The sequence below is a fragment of the Scomber scombrus genome, chromosome 12, assembly GCF_963691925.1.
Source record: "Scomber scombrus chromosome 12, fScoSco1.1, whole genome shotgun sequence".
Taxonomy (NCBI): domain Eukaryota; kingdom Metazoa; phylum Chordata; class Actinopteri; order Scombriformes; family Scombridae; genus Scomber; species Scomber scombrus.
In genome coordinates, this window is record NC_084981.1 from 15,277,997 (window position 1) to 15,296,253 (window position 18,257).

The 18,257-nt window shown below is 38.9% G+C and overlaps 1 protein-coding gene and 1 pseudogene across 2 annotated transcripts; one reads left to right on the plus strand and one right to left on the minus strand.

Annotated features, from left to right (window-relative positions):
• Positions 1-450: 450 nt before the first annotated feature.
• LOC133992308 (peroxiredoxin-like 2A) lies at positions 451-6,470 on the minus strand (annotated as a pseudogene).
• Positions 6,471-10,232: 3,762 nt separating this feature from the next.
• On the plus strand, positions 10,233-18,156 carry mat1a (methionine adenosyltransferase 1A). 2 transcript variants are annotated; one of them, XM_062430848.1, is made up of 10 exons: positions 10,234-10,493; positions 12,887-12,964; positions 13,366-13,488; positions 13,579-13,691; positions 14,070-14,213; positions 15,103-15,228; positions 15,324-15,416; positions 15,537-15,719; positions 15,824-15,957; positions 16,555-18,156. In XM_062430848.1, the coding sequence occupies exons 1-10, from the start codon at positions 10,427-10,429 to the stop codon at positions 16,655-16,657; spliced, it is 1,164 nt and encodes a 387-aa protein (XP_062286832.1). In that variant the 5' UTR covers positions 10,234-10,426; the 3' UTR covers positions 16,658-18,156. The 2 variants fall into 2 exon arrangements, with proteins under 2 accessions (XP_062286833.1, XP_062286832.1); XM_062430849.1 differs by lacking the exon at positions 16,555-18,156 and having other exon boundaries at positions 10,233-10,493; positions 15,824-15,961.
• The last annotated feature ends 101 nt before the right edge of the window (positions 18,157-18,257 follow it).

Here is an 18,257-nt window from a genome sequence, read left to right on the forward strand (position 1 = left end):
CAGGTAAATATGCAGTTAATTTTTTAATGAGAATTACTGGTTGATTGTGATGTTTACAGTGTTGGCAAATACAAACAACTTCAACGCTTTATTCTCACTCATATCAGGCCAGTTTGCTAGAAGTGTTGGGTTGTGTGCAAGCATCAGAGCTGCTCTCTCAACAGAGTTTGGAAACAGATCTTCATTAAAACACACAACAGGCCATCACATCATAGAATCAAGACCAGATATGCAGACCCTGAGGCAATAAGCAGTTAAAGTGTATTTTTAGGCAGTGTGTGTAACATAGCAGCAAAAGGTGAATGCAGCCAGAAAAACATGAGAAAAAAAACCAAACATGCAACATGAGCATAATGCAGCACATTAGACTCTACATAGAGATGTAGATTAAACCCGTGCTCACAACCTTTATTACATAATCTCACACTAACAAGCATTTCATTCATTTACATTTTGAGGTCTATCTTTTCATGTAATCTTGCATTTTGCGGGCTGTTCTGAGCACTGCCAACATATTTACTTTTTCCCCAAACTCCCTCTCGCGATGCTCCAGCAGAATACCCTGAAATAATATTAACAAGTTAATGCTCCATTAAAATATGCAGACACACTTGTCAGAAAATATATTATCCTGTAAAGTTGCAGCCAACCTGATCTCCAGGCCCAATGACGAAGACTCCACCTAGGACAAGTCCTTCACCCTTAAGGTTTCCTCTAAAGCCCCTCCGATACGCCCGCCAGATGTTCCTCCACACTCCCACACGCAGAAACATGGAGAGACACATCCACCGTTGTCGAGGGCCGTAGAAATGTCTCTATGAGGAAAAACAAAAGCAGCTTATTGGCGTGAATGATGTAACCCCACATTTTTCACTTTATGTCAATGAAACACTGTGTAGGGGACCTGCTGATCCACGTAGACCCTCCCAGTGAAGTACTTCTTGAAACAGTCCAGCTCCTTGCCAAGGTTTTCTTTAACCACGGCAAAGAGAGGGACTTCAAGGTCCTGCAGCTGGGACTTCAGAGAGGACAGCTCAGCAGCCTCCTAAAGACAGAGACAGACAGAGAAACTCCAATATGACCCCAAATGACTGTGCTAACAAATACACATCCACATATTATTACACACCTCTCTGCACAATAATCATCCAGGTCGCCGTACAACCATGACCACAGCTCCTGTCTTCTCCCACAAAGTTTTGGCCTTGTGTCTCTCATGGACTGAAAGAGACAGAAGATCATTACTCAATCTCATCTGAATGTTACTGGCTTTTTCTCAGATGAAGAAGCCTGTTAAATCAATTGTTCAGTTCAGTTGTTCTTTGTAAAGACAGCTGGGTTTTGTGTCAGTCAATTTAAGCTGTCAGAAGTTCAGTTTATTCAGTTCAGGTATTATATTTATCAACCGTATTAAAGAGATACTCAATTTGCAAAAGACAAATAAAAAAAGGTTGAAATTGATGCAGTAGAGGCTGAAATATACTGACACTTAATCCAAAAATTATCTGATCCTACACTTCCCATAATGCAAATCAATAGCAAGAGGGGTCTAATGGGTTTAGAGGCCCTCCCATTAATCACGTCCTGACCCCTCTTTGAAACCCCACACTGCCAGTCGGTAATACAAGCATTCCATATAAAATTAGCTTTTCTGCATGCCCAAGCAAAGACAACCCTGATGACATCATTAGGGTTATATAATCTGTTTTTAGAAAGCCCCCTTTAAAGCCACAGAAGATATTATGTAACTTTTTTCACAGGCTAAGTAGTACTGTTCATGATGAGTAAACTGAACTTGAAATAATGATTTCTCCTCTACTTTTTTTTTTTTTTTTTTTTACAGCTAAATGACAGACTGAGAGACACAGAATACATAAAGTATTTCTTAATAAAAAGCAGTCAGTGGTGTTCTGGACATCACACTGTGAGGTTTAAATTAAGATAAAACCAATTAGAAGTTTTCTAATGCATGTTTCTGTTTTCTGACTCACTGCCTCCGGTGCTCTTCAGTTCTGTGTTTTCCAGCACTTCGAGGTTGGCCCATGCTGGTGTGGTCTGGAACCAGTCTGTGAAGGAGCTGATGAGCTCTGCAACAAACAGGCTCACTGCCTTCAGGACCGCGGTAACAGTCAACATGGCCCTAAGCTTGCTCCACAGGCCAACTACACAGAAAACAAAAGATTAACTTTAAAATATGCTTCTGCTTGAAAGACATTTAATAAGATTAAGAATTTTTTTTCATATCAGTCGTCTCGCTTTAGCGTGGCTCTTATCTACATTTTTATTTGGCTTTGTGCATCAGAAACAGGTACACTCATGCATAAGCTGTTGTTTTCTGCATCTTATTGCTGTGCTATATGACACATATTTATCTTGTTTGGTTTCTTAAGCAGAACCCCAAATACAGATTTTATAGAAATGTCATGTTAATACTCAGACACACATTGAGATAATCAAACATTCAGGATTAGATTGAATAAACAACATGCACGATTTCCACATTGTCAAAGAAAAATGATATAGGAATGTTTTTGATAGCTTAACATGTAATAAAGCAGTTGATAAAAGTTGAAAATGCTAACAAATTGTCATGAGAGAGGTCGTACTCACCAGTCTTTGATTGCTGCTAGTGTGGAGGAATCTGATGTTTTGAACCAGACCCTTAAGCCCTCTAAACTCAGATCAGTCCAATCACTGTGAAAGCCTTTCTTATGTGAACGTAACATGACAGGAATTCCTCAAAGACTGAAACAAGGCTCACGTTGAGCTGAATCCTCAGTACCAGGTTCAGTGTGGTGCAGAGTGGAGCTCTCATCAAAGCTTCAGAAGTGTAACAGTGTTTTTGAATATTGATTTCATTAGTTATGTAGTTATTTTCCTTTGAATATGTGCCAATTGCTAACATCTATAAATATAATAAATAGCAACTGTAATTCAGTATTTTAGAGTGATACAAATATACAGACTCACACAAGGGAATGAACACCATCTGAATTTCAAAATTTAACAGCTAAAATACAGTGTCAGAGAAATGTTTTTTTACAGTTTCCCAGCAACACAATCCTGAAGTAGCTGAAAGACGCCCAGAGATCACAGAGCAAGACTGATCCCTGCAGGCAGTGAGTGATACTGCAGAGTCAACCAACTATAAATCCCCTCTGTGGAAGACTTTAAGGCTGCAACTGACATTTATTTTCCTTAGCGATTAATCTGATGACTCATTTCTTGATTAATCTATTGTTTTGTTTATAAAATGCCAGAAAATTGTGAAAAGCGCCCCAACCCCCCCCCCCCCCCCCCCAAAAAAAAACAGTGAGGTATTCAAATGTCTTGTTCAGTACAAACCTGTCAAATATTAAGTTTACTATCATGCAAAGATCACATTTGACATTTGAGATTAATCTGATTAAACTCTATGGGACTAAGTTGGGAGTTGTATTGAAAAACTTTCCAACCCCATTTACACACATAAAAGGTGACAGAATAATAGAAAATCCTGTGTATTAGTCTTTCTAAAAGCTACCTTATTTTTCATAATCAAAGAGGGTGTGTTATCATAGTATTCAGGGTCACAGTGCTATATATAGATTGGATCCATCTTCAAAAACATCCTGTCTATTTTATGACACTTTTTTATGACTACCAGTAGTGCAGATAGCAGCTTTATAAGGGGAACCATTGAGTTCACTCAGTGTGAGGTATTATAGAGGGGTTCAAGGTGTGTGGTGTGACTCTTTGTTGCTGTTTTCTAATTACAGACAAGTGAAGAGTTAGTGGACACATTGTCTTGACGAGTGCATTGAAAGTGCATTGCAAGAATGGTATTGTGGTAATGTTTCACTTATTGGTGGCAGCTTCACAGAGGAATGTGCTGAGGGTCCAAAATGGGCTGGAATAGAGATGGGATAGGAGCCTGTATTCCCTCTGGCTGTTCTGCTTGGCCATATGCTGCGTGTGTGATAAAGAGTCAGTCTGGATGCAATTTTTTGTTGTTGCAAACTAGAATTACATGGATGATTGTTGGATTTTTTTCTCAGAGTATATAAATAAGTGAGGATTTTGCTTGGTATTTGATAATGGTATTGCTTGGTGTTTTCAAATAAACAGCCATTTGTGATGAAAAACTAAAAAACTAAATAAAAAATACAAAGACGAGTGAAAGTGCAGTAAATATTTCACCCGTCACATCACAATACAGATCTGCTCCCAACTGTGAAGTTCAAATGAGGTCTTGGGTTGGTCAAATTGTTTTGTTGCTGGTATTCTCCTCACATACAGACACACACACAAAAGCACACTCTCTTCTTGGACCAATGCTTCTCTGGTGGGGAGTGTGTGGGACAAGCAGCCAATCACAGGGGGAGATATGCACCCCACCTCTTGTGTCGTGTTGTCACCCGCAGGCATTGGTGGACATGTCAAATTCTTATTGTGTGGGTGAGCCCAATCAGAGACCAACGTGGGTAGTATTAAGAGTGAGACCGGGAGTCCAATAGCAATTACTGTCCGAACTCATTTTGAGAAGAGAGATCTGCTGTTGGATCAGTTTTGCATGAAAGTCTGTTTGATGGTAGATACTGTAGACTTCCTCGGCTTTGTTTTGAGTGGAGTTTAAAACCTTTGTGTGGAGAAAATTGGTGTTATCAATATTTCTATAAATCCAAAATTCCACCTGATAATTACATTTTGAACACTTTTCAAGAAAAATAAATAAATAAATACCAACAAGAGGCCAAAACAATGAACATTAACCACAATAAAATAAAATGTTTATCACAGAGAACCTGAAAATGTTGTTGAACTCTGTGAAATAAAGAACAAGACACACTAATAAAGAGAAATATTCACAGACTTAGCATAAACACATTTTACTGTTTGTATTATCTAGTGTTTATTGAAGTGAATTCCTTATATAACAACATTGTACACATTAATCACAGTGTTCACCTCCTCTCAGCCATGCACCAAAAGGTCATAATGTAACACCAGCAAGATCCAACTCATTCTGACTTACATCCAGATTAAACTGGTCAGCAACCAGATGGGCTCTCAGTGCGTAGAGACGAGTGGTGGAGCTAAACTGGGTGGCCTTGAACCTGGGGAAAGACAAACAGGTGTTAACAGCCCCTGAGGCTACCAGGGTTCATTTATCTCATCCTGTTCTTTCAAGTTTGAGTCTGACTGACTCTCAAACTTACCCAAAGTGACCCCAAAAACCCTGACCCCAGATTTTGAATGGAAACTCAGCAGGTTCAATATGACACACATTTGATGTAGCCAATCAGACAGAAGGAGGAGTTGCTGCAATTTTATCAAACTGATTTAGGATTAGTTCAGTCTCATTGTGTTTTTTCCCTCTTTGTATTAAAGGTCACATGCTGATAAACAGGCTTTATTTCTCATTGGCAGTTTGAATTAACCACACATTGTTACGTCATTAAAAGCATCAGCAGAGCTGACATGTAAAAAACGAGGGGATTTTCATGCCCACTGCCCTCACTATATGGGCAATGATTGAGCTCAATCTAAAGATCTAGAATCTAAGATTTAGAATAAAGTGGAATTCCTCTTCCAGCAACTCAAAGGTCATCAGGCCTTTATCATTTTACTCTGCATCTTCTGAGGGGCCCAGCTCAAGATTTGAAACTTTATCAAGTGTGTGTTTCATAAACCTACCTGTTCACAGTGAGCTGTTTGAACCCATGTTGAGAGGGTTATTTACCTGACTGCTAAATTAGTTGAAACTGGTTGAGAAATAAATATGAACATTAACATGTCAAACTAATCAACACTTTGAATGAGAACTCAGAATAAGGCCAGAGAGATATAGTCAAATACAGGGGAAATTAAGTTAAATGTATTCATGCTGGACTGTTCATAATAGTTGTAGGAAATAGGGCCTGACCAAGTGATTGCGATGTTTCTCTTAAAAGTCTGGCCTCTAAATTTCACTTTAAGGATTACAGTATGATTTTAATACTTGTTTCCCATAAAGTAGAATGCATTTAAAGCCAAGTTTTGTCCCCAGCTCATATTCACCTTTTTCGTGCTTCATACTGACACGTCAGAACTCTGATAGCACTTATCTTTCAACATAACCAGAACGATCTTGTTAGTGTTGAAAAAAATCCTTTTCTCCTGGTCAGTCATTAACAAATGTTTTGAGGCAAACCACACAAACTAAGTGAAAAGTAAAGTTTCTAGCTCTTTCAGATAGTGTTCACGTGTGCACACCTAACAAGTGCTGCGTCTTGAGTGTTTTAGTCCTGCCACACAGATACTAGTCAGGCCAAAACAAACAGAGGTGTGTCATCCTGCGGACGCTCACTGTGCCATCAGACTGGCTCTCTGCTGTCTTTGACATCTGATAGGATGTTCATGGCCTCTCTGGTTTAATCGAGTTCATGCTTGTTACAATTAACTGACCCCTGACCTCTGACGTCTGACCTGTGGGTCTGTCCCAGACCCATGCTACAAACTGAATCTAAGCAGGTGTTGAATGTGTTGTGTGATCAAAATGACAAAGTTAACTTATGACTAATGTCAGAAACTGATTTTTGGGGGAAAAACATTTGAATATCTATTTGTGAGATGTAATTTGCAATTTGATGTATGTGCATTGGCACATATGTTGTGTCATTTCCTGTTATTGTAAAATGGTGCAGTGATGTTCTTGTGTACTAACTGCAAAAAAGATAGACTTAGACAATTAGTAACATACTATAAATGCAGTTAGTATGTAGTATATATTTGGGACACAGCTTCTGTTTCAGCTTGTGACAGTGTTTCTGAGTGCAGAGAAAGGGCCTGATTTATTCATCTCCTGCTTCATTCCTAATCACAGTGGTAATATCATGTCCAAGAGGCTCACAGATCCACATCCCACCATGTAATGGGGGCTACCCACCTTTTAACTCATACAGTGTAAACACATTTCTATAAGCAATTGTTTAAAAAAAAAAAGCTAATGTTAATTTGGTTTACATATGTCATCACCAACTGTATCAGATTGATGTTATGCAAACAGGGCATATGAATAACATCATGTGCATGGAATAATTCAACTACTGTATGAAAAACATTTATATGGAGCAGGTGGTGTGGGGGTTTCCTCCACACAAGATGATGAGTTGTGGGTTTGTAAAGTCTTTGGGATAAAATGTATTTTTATTGGTATGGTGGAAGAATAATGCATGTTTGTTTTATAGCCCTGCAATAGCTTTTATATTAGTGTCACTCAGCATGCAGCTTCTGCCTCTCCAGGTTTGATCTGAGTCTGCAGGCCTGAGGTAAGATTAGGTCAGCTAGCTACTTACTTAATTTATTTTTATGTTAGCAGCTGTTTCAAATTTTCACCCACTGCTCCTCCTTTTTTGTAACATCACAAACACTACATTACTGTGTAATGTATGTTACACTATAATGTTTTGTGTGCATGTGTATTAGGACCTGCAGTTCATCCAGATTTTGGATATTTTAAGTAAATATTTTTAGAGGCCAAACAGATTGCACCATTGTTTGTATATTACTTTCTATAATGTTCAGTGGTCTCACATCATGGATGCATGCTCCCACCTGAAAAAACAAAACAAATCCACCAATAAAGTTCTGCAGTTACACAGACCTACCGTAGCTTTACGCATGCTCTGAAATACAAAAGAAGTTAGTCTACAAATTAAACAATTCCTAGACTTTCTGTAGAAATTGGAAAGAAAAAAGGATATTAAATCACTGCTTACATAAGCTCTATTGCATTATGACTAATGTGTTTTGTGTTTCTGGCCAAATCTGCTTGAAATGAGCCTTAAAGCACTCAGGAAGAGTGGTATTTTATTCACTACCCAGAGCTAGTTAAAATTCTCCTCTCATTTCATGAGGCCAACTCAACACCAACTGAAATTAGAGCCAGATGAGAGAGAGGGAGAGAGGGAGGGAGAGAGAGAGAGAGATAGTTTGCCCCTCTGTATTCTTTATGCTACAATAAAGAGAGATTTGTTTACCTCTCACAGCTAGGTTCACTGTCTGTCTATAGATGACACTCCCATTGTTTCTCCAGTTGTATCTTTGTACATGCACATGCTGTATGTCTGTGTGCATCGCTTAAAAAACGCATACATGCATCCCTGGTTTTCTACAAAAACACAGGCACAGTGAGTCAACTGAAATGCCACTCGATATCTGAGAGACACATCTTCATTATTTAATCTGCTCTGAGGAAATGGCTCAGTATTTTCTGCAGTTGTGTGCAGAAACAAGAGCCTCAGGCTGGGATGGAAAGAAACATTTAGACAAACAGGTGACTGTCTACTCTAAACTTCATTATCTGCAGTGGTGGAAAGTAACTAATAACATAGTACTGTACTGAAGCACAGATTTAAAATACTTTACCCTCTATTTTATGCTACTTTCTACTTCTACTCCACTATATTGCAGAGTGAAATATTGTAGTTTTTACTACATAGTACTTTGCAGGTAAAACTTGCACATACAAAATTAGTTTATATTTAAAAAAGCCAGACATGTTAAAGGACACAAAATAACCTGCTTGCAGTGACAAACTGTGTCTGGCATGTATTTACACAAAAACGTTCAGTTATCATGTTAAACTGTCTTTACAAAGGCATTTTCTACTTCTGCCAATAGACTGTTAAAAAATAAAAAATAAAGTAGATGTGGCCATCATGACATTACCTATTGGTTTGTGCATCCCCATTTCAAACCCTTAAGTTTTACATTTTGAGCATCGGCATCTTGGATTTTTGGAGCCAGAAGTGACCATATTTGGACGAGAGGATGAAGCAAACCCTAACGCTAGCTGCTAGCTTGGTTAGCATGGTGCATGTTCAATCTATGGTTAACTGTGATAATCCTAATGCCAGTTTTAGGTAGTGAAAAACAGGCTTTATACCATTAAAACAAAATATACTTCCTGGAAAAATTAAACCTCCAACTTCTTTGAGGGTCTTTTAGTACAACCAAATGCTGAACGAGAATTTTTTCAGGGATCTAAAATGTTACAACTAACTTTCATGAATTTAAAACACACTGAAATAGCGACCACTACAACTATACTGTGTGAATCTGTTTACTCAGGTCATAAAAAGTAAAAAGAAGGGTCACTTTCTCATAGACTTCTATACTATTGGACTGGTCAGAGAATGCCGGTTTAAGGTACCTCTTTACAGACCCGGAGCTACCCACTTGATTCTGCCTCATACAGTTTATTTAAAAAGTTACTTACTTCACTGAAAAGTTGATTGTTTAATTATCCAGCAGTACAAAATTAGCTACATGTCGACCATCTACAACACTGACCAACTGCTCACACATACATGTATCTATAATAACACTCAAAAAATATTGATTATAATACTGTATATTCTGCATTATGAGTTCTTTATGTTTACAATTGACTATCAATGATAATTCTTTTGTAGTTTTACCTTAATAAGAGTTTAAATGCATTTAATATACTGGAGTACCTATTTTTACATTGTGGTATTGCTTCTGTTACTTAAATTAAGGATCTAAATTTTTCTTCCATCACTTATTACCAGGGACAATACTTTGTCAACTTTAAGTGGGGATGTATTATTGTTCTATGCCAACTAATAATGATCAATTCCTCTTTTAATAAGTGTACAGTATAACTGGACACCTGTTTGTTATAACTGCTTGTTTCGGTCCCTTTCTAAATACTTCCCAGCACATTTACTTTGTGTTCTTTCACCACAATTAAAAAAACAAATATTTCTCAGGACATGATGTAAAAAGGAGCAGTTGCATCATTTTGGCAGTAGACAACAACTGTCTCTCCCTCCCATCTGTCCATAGGTTGCCCCAACCTGGCTGAGTCCCAGCAGAGAGAGCTGTCCCACCGATGTGACGGGGGGAGGGGAACCCCCCATTTAAGATGTTCCTCCTCCAACCCAAGAAGCGCCACACCCTAAACGAGATCTGTCAAAGCAGAGTTGATGACTACAAACAAACACTCTAGCATCATACTGTACATAAAGGGTTAACTCACAGTTGCCACAAGCTGAAATGCCCTCCCATCATCCACTCCCCCCTGGAATGGACTGTCCCATGGATTCACATGACGTGTGTGTGTGTGTGTGTGTGTGTGTGTGTGTGTGTGTGTGTGTGTGTGTGTGTGTGTGTGTGTGTGTGTGTGTGTGTGTGTGTGTGTTTGTGCGTGTGTGCTGTCTTAGCCATATATAGGGCCATGTGGACACAGACGTGGAGTTTTGTAGGACAGACTTTGCATTGGCTTCAGGGCAGTTTGCCTCCTGTTCTCCCTTTTTCTCTTGAAGAGAACCAGCAGGAATATAAAGCAGCCTTCAGCTCTCTCTGGACTGCTTGTTGGTGGTAACTGAGGAACCTTTTTTCCCTGAGAGTCTCACTGAGTACCTGGCCCTGTAGAAAAATGAGTGACATGCTGGATGACGGCTCTTTCATGTTCACATCGGAGTCTGTGGGAGAGGGACATCCAGGTGAGCTTTGGCATCAATTTTAGCTACATGTGTGGGAAACTGGGACTTGCTGTCACATTGAATATAAAGTGTGATAAAGTGTTTTCTTCATGATATTTCACAACTTCTCAAATCTGTTTGCACTTGTTGTAAAAGCCTCTAAAACATAACATTTCTCCTTCTTTTTTCTAACCTATATACAGAGAAATATATTTAACATGTATACTCAACCTCCAGTGTTATTTTGCAGAAAGATGCATATGAATAAACTGTGTAAGTTGGAGTATATGCCCAAAATAACTCCACAGCGCTGTGTATTTACTCTCCAGGCATGGTTGGTATTCCATTCACAGCAACATGTGTTTACTGCCCCTCGCTCTCACTCTTACTCATTGGCAACAGGGGGTGAATGTGTGTGTGACAGGTCGGTGTAAGGTTGCAAGTTTAAAGGAAAGTGGCCCACAAAAGAGGCAGCGGATCAAAGTGTCATGTAGATTTCATGACACAAGTTGCATGTTGACATCATTGAACACCAATATCCAGTGTGCAAAATGGAAAAACAAATGCAAAAAACAAAAGTATGCAGTAGAGTGCCAGAATTTGCTACTTATATTATTATATTAGTTTGCATGTGAGTTTGTATTCATGCATTTGTTTGGTTCAGCTGTCTTCAAGCTCAAAAATCAACAACGGGATGTTTTGTACACATATGAATGCTCAGTTCAGATAGATTAAGACCTTATCATTGCAGGTGAAATGTACTCTACCCTCTGCACTGTTGCCTTAGACACCCCCCTCTTCCCTTGTCAATGTGTTGTAATCCTTTTACAAATATGTAACCTTACAAAGTCCTCTGAGCTAAATCGATAATCAGTAAACACAACAGAGTAAACGAGCCATGCAGCTTCACAGAAAGTGACGATTTTGAGTCCAGACAGTACGTACGACCACAATGTTAGAGAATAAATTACACAGTTATGTCACTGTTTTTTGGCATTAAAGTGTTTTTTAAAATCTTCTGATCTTTACATCTCTTCAAGACCATATAAGGTGTAACTTAAAAGATATAAAAAGATAATTAAGAAGAATAAACTTGTGGAAGATGAAAACAAATAAACAGAAAAAGCACATTATAATCATGATCTAAACAGGCATTTAAGCAAGATCCTTTTCCAAACCATATTCTTAGAATGGTATGCAAAGGTGTCAATTTGTGTTATATCTAGATTGTAAGTGAATGAAAAATGAATGAAAAGCAGATGCCAGAATTTTCCAGAAAATGTAATCAACAGTAACAACAGCAGTTTCAGTCCACATGATTTCTCATAATTTCAGAAGGTAACACTTACAGTCTAAAACAGGAGAAAACCTGACCACATGTCATTCTAAAACCTCACTTCTTAGTAGATACGTTTTTTACAGAATATATCTTAGTTTTTATATTTGCCATAAAATTATATATATAAATAACAGTTCAGCTTACAGTGTGAAGCCCAGTTCTAATGATAAGACTTGTCAGGTTAAGACTTTCCATACACTGTGTGTACAGACACAGGTCTGTGTGGCCTTGGTGGCAGAGTGCAGCACAACTTTTTGATTTGATAACACACTTCGAGGTCTGGACTGTTCCCACAGACAGCGCCGTCCTTCGGGGATCACATATGTAGTCTTCCACCTGCAGACTGTAAACCAATTCAGTCAATTCAAGCAGTCATGAAATACATTACATACACGGTCGCCAATAAAGTTGGAATAAAATATTTTGTACCTCTTTCCATGAAATGATTGTGACAATGTGAAGTATTCTTTATAGATAAAGTGTATATATTCTCAAAATTGTATTGATCAATCTCATTATACCTGGTCAAAGGTGATTACTGATGTGTATAAATAGAAAATAAAAAAAGGAATGTGTCTGAAACAAAATTATTCCAACGTTATGGGCGACCATGTATTTGTTTTGTTTCTTTGAGAAATTTCAGGTTCTTAGTGTTGTGCTGAACAAATGCAACCAGAAGTTGATGTTGTTTCTGATGTAACCCTTGTATTGCATTGCTTCAGCAGAATGACACAGACAGAGAAAAAGAGACAGATGAATGGAGTGGTTAGTGAGGCATTGTCCTGCTCCCACACAGAAATCCAGTATCCATCTTCCTGGTTCAAAAACTGGCATGGCCCCTTTCAGAGAAATGAGAAAACCTGTTCTACAATGCCAAACATCCTTTGTTGTTAATTTTGTGCAAAACCTACAGTGATAATTATAGAAGATATAGAGTTTTCCCCTCATTCAGACTCTTATTACTGAATAAAAGGAGAGAAACTCAAAGATCTCAAACAGGCCAACAAATCTCAGTTCAATTTCTCTGTTCTGAAACTTAATGTTTTTTGCCTTCCTTCTTCTCGTTTCCCCACAGATAAGATTTGTGACCAGATCAGTGATGCTGTCCTGGATGCTCACCTGAGTCAGGACCCAGACGCCAAAGTGGCCTGTGGTGAGTAAACTACAATTCAGATCCAGTGAACATACAGACGTCATCTCACATGTGACTTAAAAAAGTATCTTAAATACCTTTCACCTTCTTCTAAGTAAGACAAAGGCCAACATGTGTAAATAAACTGACCTACTGGCCTGAAACTGACCTGGAATTTAAGTCATCTGCAATATAGAGATTATTTACAGAATTACATTATTGGCCTATGAAAGTCACAGGATGACCACTTGCCAGTGTGACCCTGTGAACTTGCTAATAATGACAATTAGGCCTGTGCTTGCTGTTGTGAAATCTACACCTGAGCAATCAAAGTCTAAAAGTTTAGATTTTGTGTCGCTCTATGTAAGATGTCAAGATATTTAAAAGTCTTAAATGTGGAATGTGTTGATTTTCTTTGACAGAGACGGTGTGTAAGACCGGCATGGTGTTGCTCTGTGGTGAGATCACATCTCGGGCCAACGTGGATTACCAGAAGGTGGTGAGAGATGCCATCAAGCACATCGGCTATGACAACTCTGACAAAGGTGAGAACATAACACTGAAAACTACAAAAAAATATAGGAAATATCATCAACTCTCCCTTCTGAATCTCATCTGCTCTCCCTCCTTTGCAGGTTTCGACTATAAGACATGTAACGTGCTGGTGGCTCTGGAACAACAGAGTCCGGACATTGCTCAGGGGGTCCATGTTGACAGACACGAGGAGGACATTGGAGCTGGAGACCAGGTAGGGGCTGTGGCAACAAGAAAACGTGTCCTTTGTCCTTGTGTCGTCTCCAGAGCTGTGTGATAGTGACAAAAATCAAGTATCACAGTTTGTTTGTCTCAATACCGTATTTAGACGAAATGTAAGGAAGGGATTGTGGTGTTTGTATTTACAAATAAAAACAAAAGACAGTAATGTGGCCAAGCAGCTAGAGACATTCATCATTCATTTCACTCTGTTAAAAAATCCAGGAAACTATGTCAATTCAGCGAAATTCATAATAACATGTCTACGGATTTAAAAAAGCCAGCTGTGTCAGAGTTGTCTATTTCCTTTTACCCTGCACAGTCAGCATCTCCTTGTTTCTGCTTTAACTCTCTCTCTCTTTCTCCTCTTCAGGGTCTGATGTTCGGCTACGCCACAGATGAGACCGATGAGTGCATGCCTCTCACCATCGTCTTAGCCCACAGACTCAACGCAAAGATGGCTGAGCTCAGACGCAATGGCATCATCCCCTGGCTGCGTCCTGACTCCAAGACACAGGTGAGATTGTGTATTACAATACATGCAAGTTTCTTTTTCTTTCTTCTCTCCCCACAACAGCCTCTGTGAATTTGCCTTTTGTTTCTAACCTGGATACATTCCAAGAGATTTATTTTGGGGCCAGCACACAAATTCGGATCAACAGCGGCTACTGAAGTATTTAAGATAAAGCTCTTTGTGTAGAACAAATGGACTTTTGACTGATTTAGAGGCAGATAGCTGCTGACTCTGTGTGCCTAGGTAAAAGAGAGTGGTTCAGATTTGAACACAGAGCTTTGGATTTATCCCAGATTTTACTGCACTCACATTTTTACTACAAAGAACTGTGAATGAATTAACAAAGCAACAAGTGAGTAGTGAGCAACATTATGCTTCTCTGTTGTAACATTCCTGAGTGAAAAGTTAGAAATCATGGCTCATGGAGAAGATGACAGCTGGTGAGGTGAACTTGTCGTGCTTTCTGAATATGCTGACTCAACTGACCCTCACCATATGATTATCTGGTTTCAACACCACCAAACTGGGGTCAGCTGCAGCTACATAAATCACTGGCCATTACAAATATAGCCCCTTTTTTCTAGGATAGAAGAGGGGCAGAACATGTGTTTTTCTAAGCCAACAGCATGACTTAATTCCTGGCTGCTGACTCAAATCATAGTTGAAGTTATGCAAAGTTCAAGTGAGAGTCTGGACAAGAAAAAGAAATACGAAATGTGGGTAAATTTAGGTCACCAGAGCAATAGCAGCAGCAGCAGCAGCAGCAGCAGGAAATTGGACAAATGAGAGTAAAAGTGAGAAAACTGAAGATTAAGTCTATAATTAGTACAAAATGTAATGACTATGTAGTGGTACATTGTGGACCAACTTTGACTTCTTGTTCATCCCTCAGGTGACAGTACATTATGATCAGAAAGACGGAGCTGTGATCCCCAAGAGAGTTCACACCATCGTGATCTCAGTCCAGCATGACGACTTCATCTCTCTGGAAGAACAGAAGAAGGTCCTTAAAGAGAAGGTAAAGCCTTGTAAACACTCATGAACACACTTTCCTGGGCTCTGACTAAATAAATCAACTCACATGTTTGATTTTATGTTGCTGGATATTATCAGGTGATCAACACAGTTGTTCCTGCTAAGTATTTGGACGACAAGACCATCTACCACCTGCAGCCCAGTGGTCGCTTCGTCATTGGTGGACCCCAGGTGACCATTGCACACAAACTGCATCTAGAAAACAAACTGTTAAGTTTTATAAAATAACTAAAAAGTTACTTTCCCACCACCACTTTTTCATGTATTTCCTTTTTTTCTTTTGCCCAACAGGGTGATGCTGGTGTTACAGGCAGGAAGATCATTGTCGACACATATGGAGGTTGGGGCGCTCACGGAGGAGGAGCGTTCTCTGGAAAAGACTTCTCAAAGGTCGACCGCTCTGCTGCCTACGCTGCTCGCTGGGTGGCCAAGTCTTTGGTCAAAGCCAAGCTGTGCAGGAGAGTTCTTGTTCAGGTAAGCATACATGTGGAAAAAGACTCTGAGTCTCTGATCAGTGTGTGCAGCATCATTATGTGCTGATAAAAAGCATTTCTTTCTACCCCTCCTTTATATTACAGGTGTCTTATGCCATTGGAGTGGCCTTTCCTCTGTCCATCTCTTTGTTCACCTATGGTTCCTCTGAGAAGTCAGAGACAGAGCTGCTCCATATTGTCAACAAGAACTTTGATCTGCGGCCAGGAGTCATTGTCAGGTAAACACATTAATATAACAATTGAACATGTAATTTGAAGCCACTATGTGTAGGATTTTTATGTTATTATATTATTTGTGAAACTATTCTGATGGTGAGCTTTTGTTTGTAAAAAACAAACAAACCCCCCCCCCCCCCCCCCCCAAAAAAAAAAAAAAAAAACACAAAAACAAATCCCAAGGGATGCTGGAGCAGTTCAGATGCAACTTTCTTCTGCCTTACATGACCACCAGGGTGCACCACTGTTGAACATTTTCTACATTCTCAACACCACACATGGTGGTTTAAGATGGAGGTGCATTTATTGTCTTAGTCTTGATCTTAGAAACTTGATTTTAATCATTGGAATAACACAAATCTCCAAAAGTAGCAGCACATGTATCAGCCTAAATAATAACAATAAAACTAAATTCTCGTGCATGTTCAGTTTCCGCACACCGTGTAACCACGAATGTCAGAATATTGGTTGGTTTCTACAGGTGTGAAAGCAACCAGGATAATCTTGGAAAATTAATTAAATTACAAAACTACTACTACTACTGTAATATGCATAGTTTCTTCACTTCTAATATTGCATTTGTTCTCTGTCTTCCTCAGGGAACTGAATCTGAAGAGGCCCATCTACCAGAAGACAGCTTCTTATGGCCACTTTGGCCGGCCAGAGTTTACTTGGGAGATTCCCAAAAAGCTTGTCTTCTAAATACCCTGCCTGCCTGTCCTGACCAGATCAACCCGCCTTGAGGTCGAGGCCTCTGAATGAGCTACAACTGCCAGCTCCATCAATTGATAGGACATTGTTTTTCATAGGAAGAAAAAAAGCCAAAGTTATAGGGATAAGTCAGCTTTAAAGAGGTGAGAAGATACATTACATGCAAGAGTAGTTGAGGCCGGACATAAGATGGGACATTCTTCTAATGAGAAGAGACACATCACAGAGGACCAACCTTTTCCCACCCCGTCCTTTTCTAGCCCACTTAACATCTAAATATTGGTGCTTTAGAAATAGGTTCAATCACTACTGAGATATCTACTTTGGTAACATAAAGGAAGATGAAAATGAAACTTTTTATGCTACAAGAAGAGTTTTATCTCAAAGTTGTGCAGCAACAACCTCAGCGCTTTATGTTCAAACGGTGCTATTGACAAGCAGATATTTCCATCATATGAATGTCAAAAGTGTAATTATTGCTCAACCAAAAGCTTGGCTGTAGAGTTTAATCTTTGTGTCATGACTGTGAAACGTCTTTTCTAAGTCTTATCCTGTAATGTGTGCTGCAGGAAGCTGTTTGCACTGTTACAATCACCACTGAGCAAGAAGACAGGTCATCAAAAAACATGGGGTAAAGGTCTTATCTCCTTAAACTATGTTACAACCAATCAAATGTAAAAAAAACATGCGGTCTTATGTTTTCAAACTGCTCTTCATCAATGTCTGTCCTTTTTCAAGCCCTGCTTTGTTTTAGTATAGCCGCACAGCTCACCTGGTGGCCGATTTGTATCTTTATGTCTTTTTTTTTTTTACCTGCAGTCCTGCTGTTGTGGCTGAGTCTGTAAGCGTGACTCTGAACTGTCTTAATTGTGAATCAGTCTCTTGTTTTTACATTCTCACAGCAGCAGGTTTTCAACACTGCACGCTGCTGAGACAGAGCTTTTACTGGACCACTGATGTCTTACATTTGCTGCATTTTACAATGTTTTATCCCTGTGCCAATCTGAGAGAACGTTGGCCAAAAGTTGGACATTTCATTTTTAACATTTTGCTAATTTCTTACTCAGTGCGCAGTGTTAAAATTGCCCCCAAAACATCTTGAACTGTTGTCTATATCGTAGACAGATATCCTTCACAATTGATTTTAGTTTTGTTTTTGTTCTTTTTAAAAGGGAGCGTTTCTAAAAAAATATCTTGCAAGGCATTTGGCGCAATTGATTTTACTTTTGCTATTTCTTAATCACGTAAAAAATATTAAATTCTACACTTGTAATAGTCATGAAGAAGTGTTAACGCCTTAAAACAACACAAGTTTACCTTAACGGTGAGTGTAACCTTCTGTGCTTTCATCTACAGCCAACATTGTTTTTGTTTTTTAAGAGAGATATTCCTCTTTTACACATGCTGATTTGTGTCCTCTGCTGTCAACCTTTGTTGGCAGAGAAATGGGATGATGTAAATAATTAAAGAAATAAAGAAAAGAGAAACTGTTTTCTGTCTCTTCTTACAGCAAGTTCAAGCTCAAAACATTTGCTTTTTTTAACACTTTTTATTTGTTCAACATTAAGGCATATATATACAATCATATGAC